This window comes from Chaetodon auriga, chromosome 22, assembly GCF_051107435.1.
Source record: "Chaetodon auriga isolate fChaAug3 chromosome 22, fChaAug3.hap1, whole genome shotgun sequence".
In the NCBI taxonomy this organism is placed as follows: Eukaryota; Metazoa; Chordata; class Actinopteri; order Chaetodontiformes; family Chaetodontidae; genus Chaetodon; species Chaetodon auriga.
Genome location: NC_135095.1, coordinates 3,628,268 through 3,652,151, shown reverse-complemented (window position 1 = coordinate 3,652,151; position 23,884 = coordinate 3,628,268). Strand labels below are relative to the sequence as shown.

Below are 23,884 nucleotides of genomic sequence, written 5' to 3'. Positions count from 1 at the left end.
ACAGAGTCTGGTCACTGTGCTGAATATCAACTGGTTTAATCAGTTCAGTCGCCTCCTGCTTTACATCACGACGTCTACTGTGCTTTAATAGAGGCCAGCTCGCAAATTCAGTTGTTCTTGTTCACATATTTGTTTCAGTTGTCAGTAAACTGCCACCTGTTAACCAGGCAAAGAGGAGCCTCAATCCTGCACTGCTGCACTGAGAGCAATGACGAAATCACTATTTTAGGATTAACCAATCAGGTAAAAGTCAATATTCAATTCTTGATTCTGTCTCGTCGACAGGTCTGTGGGATCATACAGCTTGAATGCGAATTTTGTGGTGCTTTCACGTGATCACTCGATGATAAATCCAGAGGAATGACAGAGCAATGGGCTGCACTGCCAGTCAGAATGAGAGATCACAGAGAAAGTTGCACATAAATGCATCTGCAGGTCTATGCAGAGAGGGGAGTTATGGGTAGCTGTAGGTCTCATGGAAGAGTTGACTTGCCAATTTACCAAAAGCTTCCTTTTCCTCATGTGCACTAAAACACAGAACTGGCATTTTGAGCTCTCTGGAGCCCCAGAAGGGTCACAGTGTGTTGGTCCAGTCCAGTCACAATACACTGCCAGTCTAGAGTGACGCTGCAGTTGCTACAGAGAGAGGAGATGTGACACTTCGCAAGGTATCACCTGTTTGTTACACTGGCTGAAGCTGTGGCTGTGGATGCGCTCATTGCTCTGACTACGGTCGCAGTTGTGGTTGTTACAGCTGCTGCACTGTGACTACTCTTTACTGCTCTTATTAGCAAAGGGAGCGTCATTAAGCCACAAGGTTTTTAAACCTGCAGTGCTTCTGTTCAGATATAACGGATGTGTTTATACACCACAGGACTCTGTCAAGTCTGTGAATAATAAAATAAAAGACTGAAGTCCAGGTTGCAGGTGTTCGGCGTAAAGCTCTGCAGCCATCCACCGGCTCCATGTTACACGTTCATTCCACTTTTGGTTGCATTTGTGTGAAAATGCGAACAGAGGTGAGGTCAACATGAAGACATGCTGACTCTGTGAATCCAAACAGGCCTTTTCCCGTGATCAAACAACAGCAGTGCCGATGTGACTTCACCCCACGTCCTTGAGTCGTGGACCATTTTAGGAAAGAATCAAAACCCGCAGAACACATTGTCTCACAGCTTCCTTTGTTATTCAAAATGTCCCGGCAGCAGTGAGTCCAGAGCTCTGGGATTGGACCGGGCTGGGTCTGCCCCTGGTTCCTCATGATAAGGGAGGCAGGGACAGTCCGGGGGAATGGGCAGTGCTCCTGGTCTGCTACACTGGCTGTTAACAGCTCAACACTGAGGACTGACTGAGCACAATACAGCACCAAGCCACTGTGGGAGAGAGAGAGAGAGAGAGAGAGAGAGAGCGGTAAAGAGACACTGAGCAGCAACGGTACAGCCAAGGAGACGGGAGAAACACTCCCCCCCCCCCCCCCCAAATCCCCAACTCTGCAGAGAGAGGAGCAGCAGAGACACACAAAAGCATTCTTGGCTTTAAAAGAAAAAGAAGAAGAAGAAAAAAGTCAACAATAGGCTGGGCGAGATCATTTACTTGAGATACAAATTCAAGGAGAAAAGGCGTGACAGGACGGCGTCAGCCTCGGGCTCATCATCCCCGAAACGTCCCCGCGTGCAAAGTGAAGGATCGTAGCGCAGCGCTGCATGAAGGATAAATCCATCTGGAGAAGAAACGAGCAGGATGAGAGCGACTATGAGGATCACGTGGCTGCTGCTGTCTCTCAGTGAGTAGGGCTGAATTCAAAGTGCATGTTCACCTGTGATGGTTCTCACAGAGACGCCTGCGTAAGGGCGCAGGGGGTGCGTGATTCTTTGTGCGTTTATTCCGCTGGAAAGTGGCGTTTTCTCTCTGCTGCTTGTATCGCGTGTCTTTGAAATTTGTCATAGGATGCTTGTGGTTGTTTGTGGGACTAAAAGCAGTGAAAGTGCGAGCGCAGCAGTTTGACTTTACTGATGCTTTCAGCACAGGATTCAAGACAATGTGCGCCTCGGCTGTGTGATGCAGCAACAGGTGCGCGCACAAGACTGTTAGAATAATCACTGTTTTTAAGATATTAGAGGAGGAAGTGTTCAAACCTTTGAGGAAAAGCAGCAATGCTTTCATATAAAATTACTCCATTGAAAGTAAAAGTCCTACTTAGTAGTAAGAAGTACACAAGAGTACAAAAGTATCAAATTGAGAGTACTTTTTGGCCCCTGTGACTGATACACATCATTATTTTTTTAATGGTGAGGGTGCATCAGTGTGGAAGCAGCATTTTAATGTTGCAGCTGCTGGAGGTGAAACTCATTTGAAATACTGTTTGATAGCTTGCTTCATATATTTTGTGGTTGAGTTGAAATTAAAATATTTCCCTCTTAGATGTAGTGAGGTAGAATATGAAGGAGGGTGAAACTGAAATACTCAGTGAAGCGTAAGTGGCTCAAAACTGTGCTCAAGTACAGTACTTAAGTAACACTGAATGGACCCTGGCTGGGATTTTTTTTTTTTTTTTTTTTTTGCATTGTTGGACCCCAGGTGCATTTTCATGCTGTCGCTGGAGCTTATTTGAACTACTTTTGCGGGGTAATCTAGTGGTTACTGGGTCCCATTCTTGTTGTGGGCTGTATCATTTTGAGGGGGTTTATAATCCTGTTTCACAAAAAAGAGTTATTTATTTACAATTAGATAAACTGTAAAAATGCAGAAAACCTGTAGAAATTGTGTCTGTTAGAAATCTATCTTTCTGTTTGTGTGCGTCTTCGCTTTAATAACCAATGCTCAGGTTGCGAGCCACTGTTTTAGCGTGTAGTTTTGCTTTTCATGAGATCATATGTTTTGCATGTACAATCCGAGCAAAGGAAGGTGTGAAGGAACAATAGCTGTCAAACACACGCAGTAGCAAAGTACAGGTACCTCAAAACTGTTCTGCAGTCAGTATTCTAGTAAATGTACTTAGTTGCATTCCACCACTTAAAGTTGCACAAATTTACCTAAACATGATTCACATTATTAGTAGCAGAATAGTTTCTCACCTTTGTACTATAATATGTACAATATAAATATACTATATGTCAATAGGCTACATTCACACTAATGGAGCTCCATGTAAGTTTGGAAGTAAAGTGCTTGAGCATTTTACCAAAGGCATGATTAGATTAAAGTATTGCTTGTTTTACAATGACTACCAAGTTAAAGTTAACTTAAAGTTGCCCAACCAATTTGTTTTTAATTGTCTCCAGATTGTCTATCCGCAGACATTCTTTCCCTTACAGTGTAGACAGTATATGAACATACAGCGCATGTGTCCTCATGTCACACAGGCCCACATGATAGTTTTCTAGATAAATATCTTTTGTATGCAGCAGTTGCATCTATATTTTGCATATGATGTGAAACATGTGCTCCATATAAAAGATACAGTGTGAGTTAGTAAATCTGTGGGAATAAAGGCTGCCAGGCTTTATTCATGTCGTGGACAAATGCAGGCTCTAAGCAGCAAAGGAACATAAGAAAGCACCAGTGGATGCTGCCTGAGGAGGAGTGCCAAACTTGAGGCGCGCTGTCAGTCCAAGTCTTTTTGTCTTCCTCTTGTTTCTTAGTGCCTTCATTAGTGTGCAGATTCAGAAGAGTAAAGTCCTCTGCACTCAACGGCTTCCTTACTTTTTCTGTTACTGTTGAGCTGTTTGAGATGCATACATTCCCACTGTTGCTGTGTGGATTCTATAAGATCTGTATGAAACATCTGCCCCTCCACCCCTCACCACCCCACAGTTAAGAACTCCCCAGTACTCCCCTCCCTACGAATACACACACACACACACACATACACACACAGAAGCCTTTCCAATAGCTGTGGCTGAGGACAGAAGGAGCCTGAATAATGAAGTGCACCCCTGACCTCCCTCCCTGGCAGAGAGGCGAGGAAAGTGTTTTTCTTTAATTATGCACCTGCAGCTCCCTCGCCACTACAGTAGGTGGATTCAGATGGGAGGCTTCTCTTTTTTTGAGCATGTGAAAAAAATCATGTAACACAGCCCCAGAGCTCAGTCTGAAGGCTGTCAGCACTTTTTCTACAAATAAAAAGCCTGACGTGTGAACATGCATCTGTGTCTGTGTGTTTAACGGCCTGTTATCACAAGGCGGGTGGAAGGCCGAGATGTGCTGCGTATTTTGTCATCTTCAGGTTTAAAGTAACTTTCTGGCTGTAACTGAGTGGCCTTTTTATACTTTTTGAAATGAGGGATTCTGGTTTTTCCACATTTCAAAACTTCAGTTTGCAATTTGGACAACTGAATGTTTTTTTAAACCTTTCTAATAGTAAAACGAACCAAGGAATTGTTTCTCAGTCTCCAAAAGACACTTTTGGGTAGTTTAGTTGGGTAGTGCAAACTCATATGTCCTTGGCATTTTGGGGGATTACACTTATTCACTTTCTTGCTGTAAGTTAGAAGAGAAGGTCGCTCCCACTTGCATGTCTGTGCACTAAATATAAAGCTTGTGCCAGCAGCTAGTTAGCTTATCTTAGCACAAAGACTGGAAACAGGGGCAAACAGATAGCTTGTGTTCAAAGGTTAAAAATCTGCCTTCCAGCACCTCTGCACGGTACATCTCAAACCTCTTGTTTGTGTGCTGGTCACACTCTGTATTGCAACATCTGGGATCGTTACGTGATGCAAACTGACCGAAAAAGCATTTTTCTCACACATGATTGTTAGAAAAGGAGCAGCTGTAAACATTTGAATTCACTGCAACACATGAATTAAATGATGATATAAGATTACTTCTGTTCAAAGCTGCTCATGACAATATAGAAAAGTGGCAGCATATTTCATTTCTAAAAATGTATGCTTGTCTTTTGCACCTTAATTTACATCCATGGGGACTCAAATGTAAGTTTTAGAGGGTAGTCAGTGTGAGGTTTTTTGTTGTTGTTTTCTTTACCATGCTAAGTTGAAGATGGCTAGTTCTGAATGTGTCATCACCTCTGACAAGCTACTAGAATTGTTAGATGCTTGGTGAGCTGACATACAGTGATGAGGGTTTAGAATCAAAGACTCAAAATGTACATCTGAAGTGAATCATCGAACGCTTGAAGGTGACTTCACTGAACCCATTCGAAGAACTCACCGTCACTATAGGAAGAAGGCAGCATCATCAGTCATCTCCAGGACTTCCTAGTCCCTACGCAGCTGTCTGTCTTGCTTGTTTGTGGGTTCGTGACTTGTCCGTTTCCTACAAGATAACAGGCAGTCGGGGTTCCTGGCCCGTCCGGACACCAGCAGCTGGGGAGACGCTGCTTGCTTGGCACAGTGTTCTGGTGTCTACGCTGGCTGGTGCACATGGGAGAGAACGGAGAACAATAGATGGGAAAAATCTTTATCAACATCCCAGTTCCCAAGTTAGGGTGTGGCAGGAGACGGCCTTGAGCCACCCTCTCCCCCTCTGCTGCAGGGAGGCTTTTCATCCAGCTGAGGAAAATCAGGCGGGATAGACGTGGACGTATAAATTCATATAAATGATCTACAGTTTAAGTACAAATTGACGTGCAAAGCCAACATAGTCACTCGCAAAACAAAGCGAGTCCAGTAACTGTGATTCATTACAAAGTGAGAGCGAGTGAGAATCGCATGGTGTTATTAGATTTCGACAATGACGAAGATACTGGAAGTACTCTGCACCCTGTTTGTTGTGTTAAGCACTTGTGGTACAGGATGCAAATTATGCAACGCAGATCCGAGGCTGATTGTGATTGCTCTTAATACAACTGCAGCGGCAGAGGACAGCTGGATGACACTGCTCACCAAATATCAGGCTCGACACAAACCGAAGCTTAAAAAGCAGAAGCTCACTTACAGATGTAATGTACAGATGTGAGCCAAGTGAGGTGAAAAGTCAAAGTTTTGACAATGTGACATGATAAGTTTCATCATCTTCGAGATAATCAAGTTAAATTCTCCAAAATTCTATTGACGTTTCTTGCTAGAAAATGTTGAGATGTGCTTGAGAATGAGAATATTTAGTCCCGTTTGAACTGCAAGTAGGGACAGTTTTTAAAACATAAACAGGCTGGTGCATTCAAGGACCCTCCAATATCTGATGTATAGTATTCAGTGTGAGAAAAGACCAACCTCACGATGTCTTTTCGTGACATCCATCTGCTTATATTTGACAAAAAACTCTCAACTCAACGTCCACCGACTAGCTTTCAACCACATCTTGGAGTTTTCGATCAGTAGATGGAGTTTGTTCAGTTGTCATGGGAATAAAGTAGTTCAGTGCTCAGTGTTTGTCTGCAGATAATCATCGAATGCGTCCTTCAATGCCCCATCGTGGAGTGCTTTTAAATCAGTGCCTGCTCGCAAACACGACTTTGACAAATGTCCTGTTTATTGTAAAGGATAAGCTATCTGATGGAAAGTTTAAAGCCTGTGCGCGCAGTTCTCCACGGCGTACTGATACGGAATGAAACCAATCAATCATCAGAGTTAAACCTGGTTTGTTTTGGAAACACAAACTGCTCGAACACCTTTGAAATTAAGGTCCGAGGTGCCCTTTTAAGGAAGCGTGAGTGCTGTCCAGATGCAGTGGATCTTGTTTTTAAAGGCCAGGCGTGGCTGGCATGTGGACGCAGGTTTCCCTCAGGGAGGAACCTCTGCTCTCCGTAAAGCTGAGCGTTTCATCACTGTCCGATGCTCCAGATAAAGAGCCGCTCGCCTTCACCTCCACTGTAACCTCACACTCCCTCCCTCTACCCAGCATCCCACGCTGCACACCCAGGTGTCCATTAATCAGGCCTGCGGCTGGTACCGCCATGGACCTTCCCTCACCTCCTCCTCCTCCTCTCCCTCGTCCAGAGCCTCCTCATTCCTCTCCTCCTTTCTCAGCACTCTTTTCATCTGCCTCATCACTTTGTGTGAACTCCCCTCGTGGCTCAGGTTTTAGGAAAACAGAAAACGGCTGCTGCTACGTGTGTATGTGACATAAAACAAGCCAACACACTGAGCCTCTCCTAATTATGGAGAAGGACTCGTTCACCAAAGAAAAAAAAAACAGTTTATAGTTTTCCCAATGTTCAGGTGTTTCTCCAAAATCTACCACTGAATTTACCATTTGTACTCCTTCAGAAAATAGTTTTTCTATCAGTTTCTACATAAACTCAAGAAGTCTTTCATTCTCATCAGTTATTGTAGCACCACTAAGTAACATTATTTTACACAGCAAGATCATTTTGCATTTGATGCATACAGAATTATCTTTATTCTTTATTTATTTTTTTTTTAAAGAAAACTCACCATTCTTAAATTGAGAGCTGGTTTTCATGCTTTTTACACTTTGCAGTGATGTTAAAGAGTGTCTGCTGCAGTTGTAATTGCTGTCTGTATAACTAACTAACAGTGCTGTGTAGTAACTTGTGCTTATGGATGTAGTTTTGTAGCTCAGCACAACCAAAACAGGATCACAACACAGTACATAGAGTGAGATAGTTAGTCTGTCTGTCTACCTGTGTCTCATAAACACCTACTGTCTTTGAGAGAGAGTGCAAACTTGATTTACGATTGGTACCCCTTTAACTCTCTGGAGTAGCAAGGTTTGGCTCATTTTGGCCAGCTTTCTGTGTGTTTATTCTTGTGTTTGTCTTGTACCTTTTAAACGGTCCTCCCCTCACATGCATGGCATCATTTTGTCAACTTAACAAAGTAGAAAGCTGCCTGAAGCCCATAATACAAGATAAAGGACACAGGTGACCATGTAAATGTATACAAATCATTAGAAATAATCACTCAAAATGTTATTATAGAACAAAAAAAAACAGCAAAAAAAAGGTATGTTATCATAAATAAAACACGCTCAGTGTATTCACAGAGACAAACTCCAGATTAATAAGCATATTTGTTGATTGACAGATGATACAGTCTTCTTTGAATGATTTTACATTGGTTGAAACATTGTGTGTGTATAGAAATGCCATTCGGACAACCCAGACTATCTCTAAATGATCACACCAGATAAGGAGCATGTCAGTCGTGTAAAACGCAACACACTGTACCTCAGGGATCGCAGCCAGGAAGAGGTAGTTTGAAACGCAGGTTTCTTCCTGTTACTCCTTTCAGTGTGTTGATAATATGATCAATTGCCAATCTTTAGTAATGAGGTGTATGTTTTCATGATCTATATACCTATATATCTATATCTATAAGTGGGATGTTGATTAATGTCCTGAATCTTAAATTCCAGCTTAAATTCCTGTTGCTCAGTTTATCTCTTAAGACCAGCGGAGGGGTGTGTGTGTGTGTGTGTGTGTGTGTGTGTGTGTGTGTGTTTTTGGGGTTGTTGATGGAGCTCTAACATTGAACTTTTACCATTAGCACACCCCCACAGCTCGTATAAACACACATACCAGTCTGGTTTCCAAGGACAGGGAGTGTGTTGTTTGTGAATAATGTGTGCAAGGGTGCGAGTGTTATTCTGTGTGTGTGTGTGTGTGTGTGTGTGGTCAGTCATTTCCATGTGGCCGTTAGATTTATGCTGTCTCAAGCCCCTCTTTACTTTCTCTCCTCTCACCCCTCCTCCCTCTCTCCTCCCTTTCACTTGTCTCTCTTTTATACCCGCCGAGTGTTTTTACATTCACAGCTCCTCACCTCCCTTCACTGGAGCGCACAATGTAAAGCAAAGACCCCTCCCTTCCCTTCTTCACCCCTACCCCCACCAACCGCCCTCAGTCTCAGGGAGCTGAATTACCTCTCTCAATGGGACGGGGACGGGAGCAGCTGAACCCTAAAAGGCCCTGGCTGCAGCAGGGGTCTGCAGTGAGGGAGTAGCCCATGCTTGCACGGCCGCACGTGGGGCCAGAGGGGCCTTTGTGTGGGCTGTCACCAACCTAACGGGCAGCTTTGTCCCGCCGGTGCTTTGGAGCGACAGCTACATTTATTTATTTACTCTCCTCCGTTTGGCGCGCATAGTGCATGTTCACGCTCAGACGCACATCAATTCAGGGTTACAGTCAGTGCCTGGCAAGCCGGACGGGTAACTGGCTGGATAGCTGGCATGCACACACAATCTCACACACACACACACACACACACAAATTATGCCAATATTGCTAATACAGTCTGTCAGTAAATACTGCCGTTGAAATACTGACTGGGCTTCTGTTCTGGGTTGCATTATATCATCCATCACATCATTATACCTAAACGACTGAATGTTGATTACCAGTGACTCCCAGAATGACATATATCACAGTTGGAGAGTACCAGCGATGCCACGAAGGTGGACCTTTAGCCTCGCATGTTAGATTTAGCCAATAAAATGACTTGGTTAGGTTTAGGAAAAGATCATGGATTAAAATAAGTGCGTTACTGTTAACATACGTTAGTTAACTTGTCATGTAACTTCAAACAAGTCAATATTGACTATTGATTTCCCATGGGACAACAATAGTTGTCTCTTGTATTCGTTTGACCCCATCTCCTCCAAATGTGGACTTTATATGATGCCTCCTGACTTTCTTCTTTGCTTCCATCATAATTCCTACAGCCACTGGAGGTTGTTGCCTAACATTAATCAGAACTATAGAACCTAATAACCTGCTTGCATAGTCGACCTATATGTTTGTTTTTCTGGTGAAGACAGCCTCTGTTGTCAGGTGTTCCTGCTATTTTGTCCACCCCCTGTAGTTTTTCTGAAGTGGCACGCAGATATTTTCAGTGCAGGTATGTGGCGTTAGTCTCGGTTTGACACGCAGTGACTGATAACTGATGAATGTCAAAACCAAATGTCATTTCAACTTAGAAGAAGTTAAAGCTAAAACCTTTCTCTTATTCAAGTTATTATTCTGTCATAGCTCTGCAACAAACTCAGTGTTGGACCTCACGAATGCTGTTGTGGCTGAATGGGAGCAAATGATACAAACTATATCAAAAGTATTTGCTCAGACGGAGAGCAGTAAAAATGTCCTCCCTGTTATCCTCGCTGTGTTTCAGTGTGTGTGGGGCCTTGTTCACAGGGACATTTATTTACAACGTGGCAGTCAGGAAGGGAAGACAATTCAGGCCATCTCCACCCTCAGGCTACACTGTCATTCTCCTTTAAAGCGTACGGATGGTGGTTCTCACACTGAACAGGATGGGGTTGACGCCCGCTGCAACCAAACAGTGGGACCTCCTGAAGGGAGGGCAGGGAGACAGAGAGCACCCTCTGACCTCCTCTGGACCTCCACTTAGTCTCAGTGAATGCAGACTAAACACTGTCACGCTCCACAGGTTCACCATAGCAGCAGCTTCAAAGGTAGATCAGGTCAGTGGGGACAGACACATCTGAGGACAAGTTCTATTTTTTGGCACAAATGGTATTTTTCTCTCGCTCAACTTGGAAAAATCAGATACTTCATTTTGACTGTGCAAAGTAAACTAATTTTTAATTATATTATCTTTTAAGCAGTTTATTTTGTTTTTAATGATACTACTTCTGCAAATTCAAATCAAGTATTATGTAAAAAAAAAAAAAGTTTTTCATGCATCTATGGTCTTATAAGTTTATCCAAAAATTTGCTATAAAAAGACAGAATTGATGTTTTGGGGGACTTACACATACTATCACCTTGTAGTTAGCTGACAGTAGCGTATGTACACATCCGGCAGGCACACAGCAACATTATCATTTATTGAAATCGTGTTCGTGTCCACTTGATTAACATAAGTGCAGCGTTAACTCTTCTTTTATCTCTGGTTTGGTCTCCACCATCTCCTGAGAAAAATATCCTGCTCTTCAGATGCTAAATTCTGCAGCTGTGTTCTGTGTTAGCTCGTTGCTAACTTTGAATGTCTGCTGTTTGGTCCTGGTGGGTAGCGGGCAGTGAGCGTATCAGAGCTTTTCAATCTGAACAGCTGCCTGCCGCATTTGACGTTGAGGAGAGATGTGAGATGGAACCAAAACAGAAAGTCAAAACACAGATTCGTGCAGCTTTAAATGGCACAGATTACACTTACGTTTGGGCCACTGATGACTGGACCATGCATGTTCCCTCAGCTTAAACTACTGTAACTATCCACCGTTTCTCTTAATAAACAGATGTCATGTTTCAACCAAAAGACAGACAGATTTCAGATTTGTTGTATAAACTCTTGCTGTCTGGTAGCTGTTCTCAGACAAAGTTGCAACGGCATAGGAAGTGACATGTTTTAGGCGTCTGATAAACAGAGGAAGAGCGGATAATAATGCATGAGCTCATGTCAGATGGATGTTTTTGCTGTACTGTAGCGTAGTTACCAGTGTCTGACTTGTACATATGGAACACTACCGCCACTGCACGTCAGCAAGGCCTTGGTGTTAGAACTGACATTGAAAGGCTGACTTAGGATCAGTCAAACACAGCACCAAAGAGCGAAAACAATGAAAACAACTGGCAGAATACCAACTTCAGTCCATTTAGTTAATTCATATAACAAAATTAGAAATCACAAGCGGGGACCATATCAACAGAACGGTTTCCTGTCAATGAAGCGAGCCAAGAAGTCGAAAGAAGAGCTAGAGAAAGGACAGCAGGTCAGTTCTCACACCCTCTGCTGTCTGACCCTCACACAGACCGCTGCAGCAGACCACACCCTGAGACAAACAGCGTGACAACAATATTAGAGTGTCTGTAAAGGACACTCAGCTGGCAGGAATCTGCTCCACGCACTCAGACTGATGTTAGAGAGGTCGCACAGATGTAGAACAGGACAGGAGAGCTTTATCACAGAGCAGGGTTGGAAAGTTTCTCTGATAAGAAATCTAAATAGCTCACTAATCGTGCTTTGGGATATATGTCACAGATAAAGGCACTATGGCTGGACAGTGTAGATGCATCTGGGAGTCATATGTATTTTTTAAATGATGGACTTTGTAATTCTGAAACTCAATTAGAATGCTGCTACTTTCACTTTTGCTGAAATTTCAGTTTTAGTCGCCAAATTTGAGACAAAAAAGGAGGAAGTTCTGTGATACGATCATTGGAACTGACTTTTATTGCTAGGCAGGGCTTGAGTCCAAGGGTTTTTCTTGTGTCTTGGATCTGTGCTGTGAACACAAAGGGGTTGCATGTCATGTCATGCCGTCTTGTTCTCCCCTCCTTTCCTGCCGTTTCTCTGCTGTTACTGTAAATGAGGTCATAAAATGTGGCCCAAAAAAAAAAAAAAAAAAAAAAAAGGATCTTTTGAAGTTAATGTTAAGCAAGTGGTGTTAGCAAACAACTGCTTACACACACAGCAGCATTAGCATTTATTTGGTGCTCATCCATGTATGTAGCCACCTGGTAAATGTAAATCTAACAGTAACTCACTTTCTTCAAGCTTTGTTTTGGTCTCCACCAGTTCCTGAGCCAAACATCTGGTTCTTTAGCTGCTCCATTGTGTCCGCTAGGTTGTCACTCACTTTATCTGCTGTTTGGTGCTGGATAGGTGAATGCAGAGGCTTGATCAGAGCTTGTTTGCATGAATGCCTGTTCGAAACAAGGCAAGCAGGTTGCACTTGCACCTTGAGAGAATAAACCAAAGCATTTAAGGTGCAGTCCATGAAACCAAGTCAGTGAGCTAAAAGATGCTAAAATGCTCAATAGAGCTGAGTGACACTGCAGAGTTACTGATTATTATCTGCAGGTTTGTCACTACGACTGACAGCTTTTATGTCATTGTTTTACTGAAAATACTGAATTGTGCAGCTTTAAGTGAGTAAATCAAACAAGCGTGCTTCTAATCTAATGCTTCTAATGCTAATTTGCATATGAGTGATGTTATTCTTGATGTTAGTGTAACTCGTAAAGCAAACCCCTTCAGGACAAAAGGGCACATGCTGCGTTGAACCAAGAGGGAGGCAGCGCAAATGGACATGACAGACTACAGGTGGTGATGTGTGTGTGAGTGTGTGTTTTCCTGGAGGCTATGCAGTGAGGAATGTGTGGGTGAGGTAAAAACAGCCTTGGTACAGATAGCAGCGGGATCAGTGGGTGCTGTCGCCCGCTAAGAAACAGATGCGTCAGTGACAGCTCGGGTCAGCGGAGGTCAAACCAAACAAGACCTCACACCTGGGGCAGGGAGAGTGAGACAGACACAAACTCATGTTGAAGACATCTCACAAAAAACAGCAATTGTGGTTAGCAGCAACTTACAGCGTCGATGGGCAGCCATGCATCGTCTTCGGAAAAATGCAGTTAACTCCCACCTGTCAGCTGAATTCCCCAAATATGATCTAAAGTTTGGAATGTTTCCAGTTCCACAGAAAGAATAATCCACTCATCTACATTTCTGGTACTAATAGTAACAGAAAACACCTCAGAATTCAGTGCAGCTGCAGGACACCTTGCCCACAACCTCTACTTGAACACAACAAGTTCAGAGCTTCTATGAAAGATGCCAAAATTATTCTAGCAAAGTGAGAAAAAAGCCCTCGTGGAGCGGATGTTAGAGTGTGTGCTGTCAAAAAGCCTCAGAGCACCAACCAGCACATGTACTGTAGACAGAGCACTCAGCTCAATCAAAGGACTCCACTGAGCGGAGAGCTTTGACAGCCCTGCTCTCTTAGTAACAGTGTTTATGGCAGCAGGCTGAAGGCTGATAAGTGATGTGTCTGTGCCTCACAGAGACAGGACAGGCTTGGCTCTACCAGTCTCCACTTGACCAGAACAGACTCTTATCTGCTCACTCCTAACACCATCCTAATGCTGCGTTCACATGCCATGGGAATAATGACTGAAGTAACCTCTGAGAGAGATATTTCTGTTTATGTTATCCAGACCCAGAGCAACAACACATTACAGGCTGAACATTTGATATATACTAGTCCTCTGTGCCATGGAGCTCCTTTGTTGTCCAAAAAAAACACATCAGTGAGCCACACCGCTGCACTGGGCAGCATGTTCCTTCATTACTGTGAACGCACACATGCACTGTAGTTCATTTTCACTTACATACACCATCGTGTTCCCCCAGCTACTCACTACATTACCAAATGTGGATTAATGCACTGCTGAAAATAGTCCCCAGCAAATGCACCTGTTTGAATAATGGTTGTTAAAAACTCCATTGGTCAGATTTTAGAAAGCTTTCAGTAAAGTAAGTATTTGTGAGTCGTGTTTGAAGGACTGAAGCTTTGAGTCAGGTTAGGGAAGTCGTATTGAGAAGCAGACTAACACGTTGTTGGTTTTGATCTTTTCATGGGATTTGTTTACCATATCAAAAATATCCTCATCACTAAAATCTAATACGCATTCACCTTATATAGGAATACGACCTGCTCTTCCATTCAGAGTCATGGTTCATTCTTGACCAATGAACCAGTGTTTGTCTCACCTGAGGTCCCTTTAGAAGCTGTTCTGGAGCTTTCAGCTGTGCCACATGCCCTCATCAGCAGATTCAGGTCACTTGGTGGTCAACAGAGCTGTACTTGTTACATTGTGATAGCAAACAGTACAGCATGTGGGTCATAAGGGACATTGATTGTACATGCATTGTTGAGCTTAGTGGTTCCACTAAATGAATGTAATACAACTCCAGAAGCAAATGCTTGTATACAACATCTGGAGACGAGTGTTTGCACCATGCTGGTATTCTTGCACGGTTGAACCTTTTTATGCCAAGGATCACATACTACACATTTTCTAAGTGTGTAGTGTGTGACTTTATGAGTGTGTGCAGATGTTAATCGAAATAGTAGACAGGGTGTTCACTGTGATGAATTCTTTATCTCAAGTCTCTAGAAGTTGAGTTTCATTATGACTGGCTGCTTAGAAGTCAGGAAAAAACACCTTTGAAAAATGAAAAATAACGCAGTATGGTTTACAAAATAACTGGCATTAAGGTAAAGAAATAACCTCCAACATCATTGTGATCCTCTGCGGAAAAATTACATCATAGCTATATGCAAGTTCATGCATTACCACACATGTGAGCTATGGCTGCGTCTGGATGTGGGTGGAGGTCAGAAATTGCAGGGGGTCGTGGGGGCTGGGTAAAGCCATTGTTTTCTGGCCATGGAGTCAAGCGAGGATTGTTCACGGGGCACTCAAAACAGGCCGTGGTCGCGGGTGTGGTGCTTCCAAGTTAATTGTGTGCAGCATCCTGTCCTGGTCTCTATAAATAGAGAAACAGAAGAAGATGGAGCACGGTGGCTGAGGCTTACAGCTGTCCGACCCACAGGAACTCCAGGAGCAGAGGTCCACATAGCTCGACATTACACGAGAGGCTGCTAGTAGTGACAAACCCACTGTGAATTATCACCCAACTCTGCAGTTCCCCTCAGCTCCAGAAAGCGTTGGAGCGTATTTCAGCTCATTGTTTTGGTTTTAGGACCCACACATTTGCTGTTTTGGTTCAAGTCACTGCTCTCATTAATCTCATTTCCAGCTGCAGCAGGCAGCTGTGTTCAGTGAACAACCTGTGATAAACCCGCTGCACACTACCTGTTCAGCAACAAACAGCAAACAAAGTTTGCTGAAGACCCATATATTTTTCTCAGGAGTTGGTGGAGACCAAAAACAGAGCAGGCAACACAACTCCAAATGAATACTAATGCTCCACGTCGGCTGGATGTGTAAATGATTTGCTAACACATTCATTACAAATTTAAATTTAGGCGATAATCTCAATGTTGTGATTCCATCGCATTGTGCTGCCCCCGAGTGGACAAAAAAATCAGTTAATGAAGGGTTAGGTGAATCTTTGCCTCTGACTGGTATGTTTTCATGCATGCTGTATGGATTAATCAGGGTTTTTTTTTCCCTCCATAGGCTTCCTATTTCACGGTGTCTGTTCAGATGATCAGAGCCAGAATACTACTCCAAAGGATGCAGCTGATGTCACGACTGCACCACCAGATCTAGGTGGTGGCAACCAACCTGAGGTGACTACTAGCCGTCAGAACACTATAACTGGTACAACTGGAGAACCACCAGCTGATGACGGCAAGAAAAACGAAACTACACAGCAACCAACAACCACACCCACTTCTATTGCAGTGAACAGCATATCCAGCGTTACAGTCCAGCCTGTCCCCACCAAACCACAAGTATCCACTGTCCAAAACAACATAGCAACACCTCTCACAAGCATCTCTAGAGGCACCCCTACTGCGGTGTATGATACCACTCCTGCTGCTGGTACCTCCAGCCCAGTCAAGACCACGACTCTAGTTGCAACAACTGACAGCAGCAGCAGTTTAGTGGCATCCCCCAGTGCTGCCACAGCTGGGACATCTGCAACCTCCTTACCAAAGACCTCTGCAACTGAAGCACCTGTCAGTCCGCCAGGAAATGCTACCCATGAAGGGACAACCAAGATCCCAAAGGTCTCGACAGATGCCCTTACAACAAGGCAACAAACTATCACCGCTCACACCACCAGCACTTCTAGCACGAGCCAGGAGGGCGGCAAAGGAGGTCAGTTCCCCTGAGAATCCCCTGGATACCAGTACGAAAACAACCCACCTGATGGGAACTAGATTGTTGAGGATTCATTAAAAAAAAATTTAATAGAAATTAGGTCAATCAAGCAATATAAATCAAGGTCAAAATTTTGAACTGAAATGTGTTTCTCTGTCAAGCACCGGTCATGGTGTACGAGAGATGGCGTCACACCTGACACACCGCCAGCCCAACTTTAATGATGTATACTGTCACTGTTGGCTCAGAGGTGCCAGCATTCCCATCCTCGACTTGTCACCTTCTTGTAAATTTAGATTAAAGAGCCTGTCTGTTATTTACGGTCATATATTTACAAAGAGGGAGTGACAGAATTAGTTTTTTTTTTAAGGATGAATAAGACAGTCCACCTACCTTTGTAAGGAACCATGTACAGCATTGAAGAAATATGACCGTTTATATTTTAGGCAAGTTATTCTAAAGTAAAGGAGCATTTGTTGAATGTTTGGGATTACTAACTTCGTTGGACCTTCACTTACATTTGTTGTAAATGCCAGTTGTCCCTGACTGGCTTAAAAGCATGCACATCACTGTCTGGGGATGATATGTTTACTGTCCTCATTATTTCTGGTTAAAGGTAGCGAGAAAATAATAGTGACAGTTACAAGCCATGGGCAGCCAACATCAAAGGCCCTGTGGCCAGCTGGCAGCACGGGGACCACAAGCACCCCCTCCACCCTGACCAAGGCAGGACTTCCTCCAGCAGAGACCATCAGTACCAAAGCTGGAACCACGCTCCTACAAACCATCCCTGCCACCACCACGACCACCACCACCACCACCGCAGCAGTTCAGCCAAAGATATTCTTGGTAAGACATGGTGTAACAAAGGGGAGCAGATACAGCTAGTATGTCTGTTTACCTTTACATGAACACATTACACAAATGTCTCTCATGCTTTTAGAGACTCCGTGCCTCTGACTGACGCACTTGTTTTCTTCCTTTTTTCCGCAGTATTCTCTAAACAGCAGACATGAGGTAAGCTTTCGCTTTAGAGTTTTGTAACTTTAAATCTGTTCCAGGCATCAGAGTTTTTCTAGTCACATTAACAGATGTGATAATAAACACAGTCCCTGCTCTGACTCTCATCAAGCCTCTGCCATTGTCCTGTCCATGAGAGGCAGGCCCACACCCTTTCCACTCTTTTCTTCAGTGACTGATTTACTCCCAAAAGTCCCTTCAGTTTAAAGATTTTAAATAACTGTATGACATCCTGCAGGAAAAAAAAAGAACAATTAGACATGTTTTTCATTACCATCATGTCCATTTAGGGTGCTACAGCTTCGATACAAGTCAGCACCAGACAACAAATGTACAGTATTCCGTGGAACGTATGGAAAAGAGGCAAGAAAACGTCCAAGTGAAGTTATGTATCAATAGTCAAAAATAGATTGTTAACCATCATATTATAGTATGTTATGCTATATAGTAGTCAGATAAGAGGCATAACTACATGATCAGAGGTACAAATAAGTAATGTTTCACTCTGGTACCAAGAAAAAGTAGAGACTCACAAGTTTCTGAAAGGAAAAGTCTGGTGGTGTCTTACATTTCTCAACAAATCTCATGTGCAGACCAACAATGAATTTATTTACTAACAAGCATTGTGTGTGTATTCAAAGCCTGATTTATCCTCTTCCTGTGTGCCATTGAGCTCCATTGTTTGGCCAAAAACTCTGAAGAACACATCAATGAGCCACACTGTTACACTGGGTGACATGTTCCTTCATTATGAACACACACACACACACACACACACACACACACACACACACACTATTGTTCATTCTGACTCAGTCCACATAGACCACATACTCAGTAGAACACCAAATCTGATCAAAATAAACTACAATGACCACATGTTTCAAGAGATTACTGAGCCCTTTTTTCCAAATTGAAATGATATATTTGTGACCAGCTTTTAAAGCCGCATTAGTTTTTTTTACACCACCTGGGGGCAGCAGAGCAATCTGTTAACACAACACTGACATATTACCACAAAACTACTAAGGTTAGCAAACAGTAGCTTATATACACATAAAGGAAGCAACAATTGCATTCATTTGGAATTGTGTTTATGTTCAACTGAAGAATGTATGTCTGAGATTCATCTTCCATTTGAAGTTACTACCCAAAAATTGTAAAATGTGACAATAGCTGCTAGGAGTGACGAACAAAAACCTGCAAAGATAAGAAAACACACACAACAACAAAGACTTTTCCTTTCACCATTTTTCCAGATGACCTAAGATTAATCGGTGATCATTTGTTTATATTTGTGTGCAAGGTAAAAATATGAAAGCACTGTACACAACTGTCAAATTTTGGTATAGTTTGGGTGCACAAACTAGTCATTAAACTATTTCATTATTAATGTAACAGAATAAAATATTAAAAAAAAAAAAAAGTGCTTCCCACCACTGGGGGAAGCTCTGGGTGGATCTCTGAGCGTCTGTGTTTCCAGCAACAGGACAGGAAGCACTGAATCCATTAAAAAAAAAAAAAAGGGATTCCAGTCGCTGGGTGGAAAAAGTGTCTTAGTGGGAACCTTTCCTGCCTTTCACTAGTTTCCTACATTCCCACACCTCTTTCATATACTCACCCTCTCCCTCTGACTGCCTACACAGCTGTGCTGTTCCATAATACACCAGAAATAATCCACACATCACAGCGCAGGAAGATATGACCTCAGCTGTCCCCTTTGACCTTCCTGTCCAAACTCTGACTGTATAGCAGAGCCTTGTCGTGGCTTATCTGCTTCTGAATTATTTCTAGGAAAGTAAAATATAGGATGTGGCGTTGGTTTGATTTATTATGTGCAGAGGTGTTTACAGATGTGTCGTTTTACCTTCAGAAAGAGGAGGAGAAAGATCTGGTGGAGGTGTGCAGGCGGCTGATGGTGAATTTGCAAGATGGAAACTGCACCCTGACTTTGCGGCACCAGAATGGCAAAATCCAGTTTGACTGTGTGGAGATAAACGGCAAAGGTAAAGCACTTTGCTCCCTTTGGAAAAGGGCAGTTTATCACGTTCAATTAAAGCTCAACTGAATCTTTTATCTGCATTCAAATGAACTGAAATTCCCCTTCCAGTGAAGACCACCCTGGCAACCCAGTACTATGAAGAAATCACCAAGGTGAGGCTTAATATATGGACGTATTATCACTAAGTGTTTACTCGGTGCATCAAATTCCACATTAACAGGCGCTGCAACGTGAAATGAAGTCATTCTCTTGCTGTGTTTTCCACTTAAAGAAGCCAACAGATAACAAAACCCTGATAGCCATCCTGGCCTCCAGCGGAGCTCTGCTGATCATGATCGTCATCCTCGCCGTGTGCGCCTCCCACCACCGCAAGCCTTACAACGAGAACCAGGTGGGTGGAAGGCTTTCCTGCTCAGACACAACAAAGTGTCCCACAGGGGCTCCTCCTAAAGGTCACTTCTTTTTTCCATTTGGCCTGTGGGGACAGAATGTCGCCATCTAGTGGTTGCTTCCTGTATGATTTAGATTTCTGCCCATTCTAGTGTAGCATCGTGAGCAAAGTCACTAAATGGCTCAAGATAGCAAACATGGTGCCAATAGTCCATGCTAGTATTACACTGCAGCTCTGCCACACATGCTGAAACAAGCCTCTCCCCTGATGAACAGATTTATGCATGAAAATAAATAAAAGTGAAGCTGTAAAATGTCCTTTCATTCAAGCTGCATTCGAAAGGCTATAACTCTAAAAGTAAATGCAATAAATGCATGGTCTTTACATTTGGGGTGTTGTGTCAGTTTAAATTACAGAATTAGAATTGAAAGTTTCTGAACATCTAGAGACCAAACGCACCTCTTGTACAGAGCAGTGCTTGTAAGATTGCAAACTTCATGAGTGAGTTATTACAGACATCCATGTCAATGTTTGAAGAGCTCAGGAAACAAAGATCTTATTGCACTGGAAAGTCTAAATTCCTGGAAAACAGTGAATCATTAACGGTGGCTCCTGACACAAGCAAAGACAAACTCTCCTTAACTTTGATCTACAGTTCAGGATAATGGCCTGACCCTCAGTCTATATCCTGTTTCAGCGGCTACTGCTTCACATCACAGAACAAAGAAATGCTTCAAGTTTCACTTAAATAAATATTTCTCACTTTTAAAACCGATGCAACACGAACAGTTTTTAGAGATTTTGTCCTTGTGTAACCTCTACAGCAACACCTGACAGAGGAGCTGCACACGGTGGAGAACGGTTACCACGACAACCCCACGCTGGAGGTGATGGAGGTGCAGCCGGAGATGCAGGAGAAGAAGATGGCGCTGAACGGAGAGTTCAACGACAGCTGGATCGTCCCCATCGACAACCTGCTGAAGGAGGACATACCTGACGAAGAGGACACTCACCTGTAGGGACGACCGGGGACAGAGCAGAAGAAGAAGAAGAAGAAGAAGAAGAAGAAGACGGAGATAGGACCTGGCTACTTCCAGCCACACCAAAACAAACACCAGCCCTGCCCACTCACCTCCCACTGCTGACCCTGGGACTCTCGTCCCTGTAGCCAGAGAAGACTTCCTCACAAAGAAACACATCCTATAGAACACACAAGCTCCACATTAATGTCTGTCTGCTTGATTTATGTCTGCTATGAAAAAGAAATGAGGACAGAAAATGAAACTTTGGGGGGAAATACTACACAGTGGAGTGGAAAAATCCACTAAATCAATCACTGTTGTGCCTATACAGAAGTTTTTCTATACATATTTGGTAAATGTGACTGTCTGCAGAGCACAATTCAACACATTTTGATTCTTAAAAAGTGCCCCAAACTCTAAGAAGTGCCTCTTCTTTTACTGTACTCGTGAAAAAAAAGAAAAAAGAAGAGCTATTTTGTACACAAGCACCTGTAAATAGAGTCGTTTTCTGTTCTTTTCTGCGAGCGAGGAGGAGCCCTGTTCGTGTAAATGGACGACTTTGCTCTGGAGGTCTGAGAGGAAGACGATCAGAGAGGTAACGTCAGCTGCCTCGGCAGCTCTAGTGTTACTAACTTAGATGACCTCAGGATACTTCAAAGCATCCTGGTGATTTTCCACTAGTGTGTGTTGCGATGAGGGAGCCGCCAGTAACTGGTGCAACTAACCTTATTCAGAAAAGAATGTCCAGACCGGTCTGCAGAAACAAGACAGTGAAGGGTTTTAATCCACAATGCCACATATTGACTCGAGGGTGTCCGGACAGCCTGAGGGGACATAGCACAAGCGTGTGTTGTATTGTCTTTTCTTTTTGTGATCTTTACTTAAAGTATGTTTCATGTGATTGTACAGCAATCAAGGGAAAAGGCGCCAGAGAAATCTTGGATTTCCATAGAAGGAAAATGATTATTTAAACGCCTCGTTTTAAAACTCAGCGGACAGTTCTTTTTTTTTTTCCATCTTAGATCTCTTTTATATCGTTATTCCCAATGTAAAAACATTGAACGCAGCAAATTAATGACTGAGATCCAGGAACACAGCGACATTGCTGCAGTGCGGTCTGATGAGGTAAGAAATACAAGCAGTCAGACAATGAGACAGCCAACACTTTAATCAGATTATTGGAGGTTACAGTGAAGGTGAGCCATCCTTAATGTCTCCAATAATCCCTAATAGCACAGGAAAACTGTGTGCCACACAACTATGGTGAGTGTAATGGGTCAAATTCAAACCAGGGGTGCTTTTCACTAATGTGATTTGTGAGCTCTGCTTACACAAATGGTGGCAGCGTCTTGTTTCACAAATTATTGTAGCTCTGAAACGACGGATTCATTTCAAAGTTCCACAGGGTTTTTGCATGATAGCACACTGGCTGCAAACATGGCATCAGACTGATGAGCGAAGGCTGTCAAAGTTACAGTGAGGCAATGCAGAAAGAAAAAACACGAGTCCAGTTCATGAACGATAGAAACATAGCCTCGGTTACTACAGGGTTTTGCTGCTTTCTTATAGGGCGGAACAGACATGGGTGACTTCCCACTTTATGATATTAGTAAGACAGGAAGTAAACACTGCAGCAGCCTAATGGAAATTAAACAAAAAAAAAAAAAAAGCATCTAATATGTGAGAGCCTTGGGAAGTGAAGGGAAACATTGTCCTTCATTCACCTGTAATTCCAACCTGTGGCCACTGCTCCTTTAACGTTACACAGTCTCACTTTAATGAAAACGATCTTGGACAGATCGTCATAATGTTGCTGTGAATCTTTGTTTTTCTCTTCCACGTAAGTCTGGCTGACCTGTCTGGTTGTCTGACTGCTCGTGTTTCACGCCCTGTTGGACTGTGCTGTGTAATGATGACTCAAACATTTCTTTCTCTTGGATTGGATGTTACAATTCTGCATTTTATGAGAGTCAAACTGCAAAACAGGAAGAGGTTTTTTTCGAATTTTTCAGGATATGTATACTTTGCTATTTTTGCATTTGCATCAAGTGCTTGTCCTTTAAAAGCTCCAGAGTCATCCCAATATTGGCAAAAAGAATCCTAGTGGACGGATGCTGATGCGGTCAATACAGCCTGAACTGGTGCACCTCTGAAGCAAACACTGTATATAGTTGTTTTTTTTTTCCTCTCACTGTTGCTGGAGAGGTGTAGTCATGAATATTTTAAGAAACCTGACTTGATATTAAAACCCTCCCAGCAGAACCTGAGCACATTTTTCATTTTGGATTCTCTTCAGTTCAATTTACTTCCCTTTAAACCAATTAAGAAGTTAATATATATATTTACGTATATACAAGTGAATCCACCGTCTCGGGCACTCCAATCCAGCTTTTTTTTTTTTTTTTTTTTTAAATTGTGTTTGTGTGTCTACAAATTCACTTTTATTATAGCTGTGCCATTTTCACCAAAGTACGTTATCAGTATTTTATGTATTTATGGTTTGTTTGCTGCTGAAGGCAAACAACAGGGGTCTGACACACTGGAAGCTGTAAATTGTCGATGGCCTTGGCGGTCATGTTCTACCTGTTCAGATGTGCAAATAAAGGAAGCGTTTTTCCACTTTGGTTCTGTCGCTCTGCTGTTCTGTACATGACCACTAGGGGGCAAAAACAACACAGAGGCCGGAGGTAAGAAACCTGAACAAAATACAATCTTTATTCATTATATACATTACATACAATGCAATACTACAAGGCTTTCTACACATTCACTGTATCCACAGAGTAGTGCTAACTGATCTGAGAGTACCAGCCTTAAACTCCTGAGTCCCACCCAGGGGTCGAGAAGAGGGCAAGATGGAAAGAAGAAAGAAAAAGGGGAGAGAGTGAAAGAATAACATTCCATCCAGCAAACATTATTGTGTGGAGGAGATTTACCCTAAAATAGCAAAAAGAAAAGTAGTATTTGGCATTGTGTTCTTTTTTTGTTTCTTTTTT

At 42.9% G+C, this 23,884-nt stretch overlaps 1 protein-coding gene across 2 annotated transcripts; it reads left to right on the top strand.

Moving 5' to 3' along the window:
• The first annotated feature begins 1,290 nt into the window (after positions 1-1,290).
• Positions 1,291-22,532, top strand: podxl (podocalyxin-like). 2 transcript variants are annotated; one of them, XM_076721805.1, is made up of 8 exons: positions 1,291-1,783; positions 15,803-16,450; positions 17,070-17,302; positions 17,447-17,470; positions 19,347-19,479; positions 19,584-19,627; positions 19,747-19,866; positions 20,691-22,532. In XM_076721805.1, exons 1-8 carry the CDS (start codon positions 1,741-1,743, stop codon positions 20,883-20,885), a joined length of 1,440 nt encoding a protein of 479 aa, XP_076577920.1. In that variant the 5' UTR covers positions 1,291-1,740; the 3' UTR covers positions 20,886-22,532. The 2 variants fall into 2 exon arrangements, with proteins under 2 accessions (XP_076577920.1, XP_076577919.1); XM_076721804.1 differs by having other exon boundaries at positions 1,611-1,783; positions 19,750-19,866.
• The last annotated feature ends 1,352 nt before the right edge of the window (positions 22,533-23,884 follow it).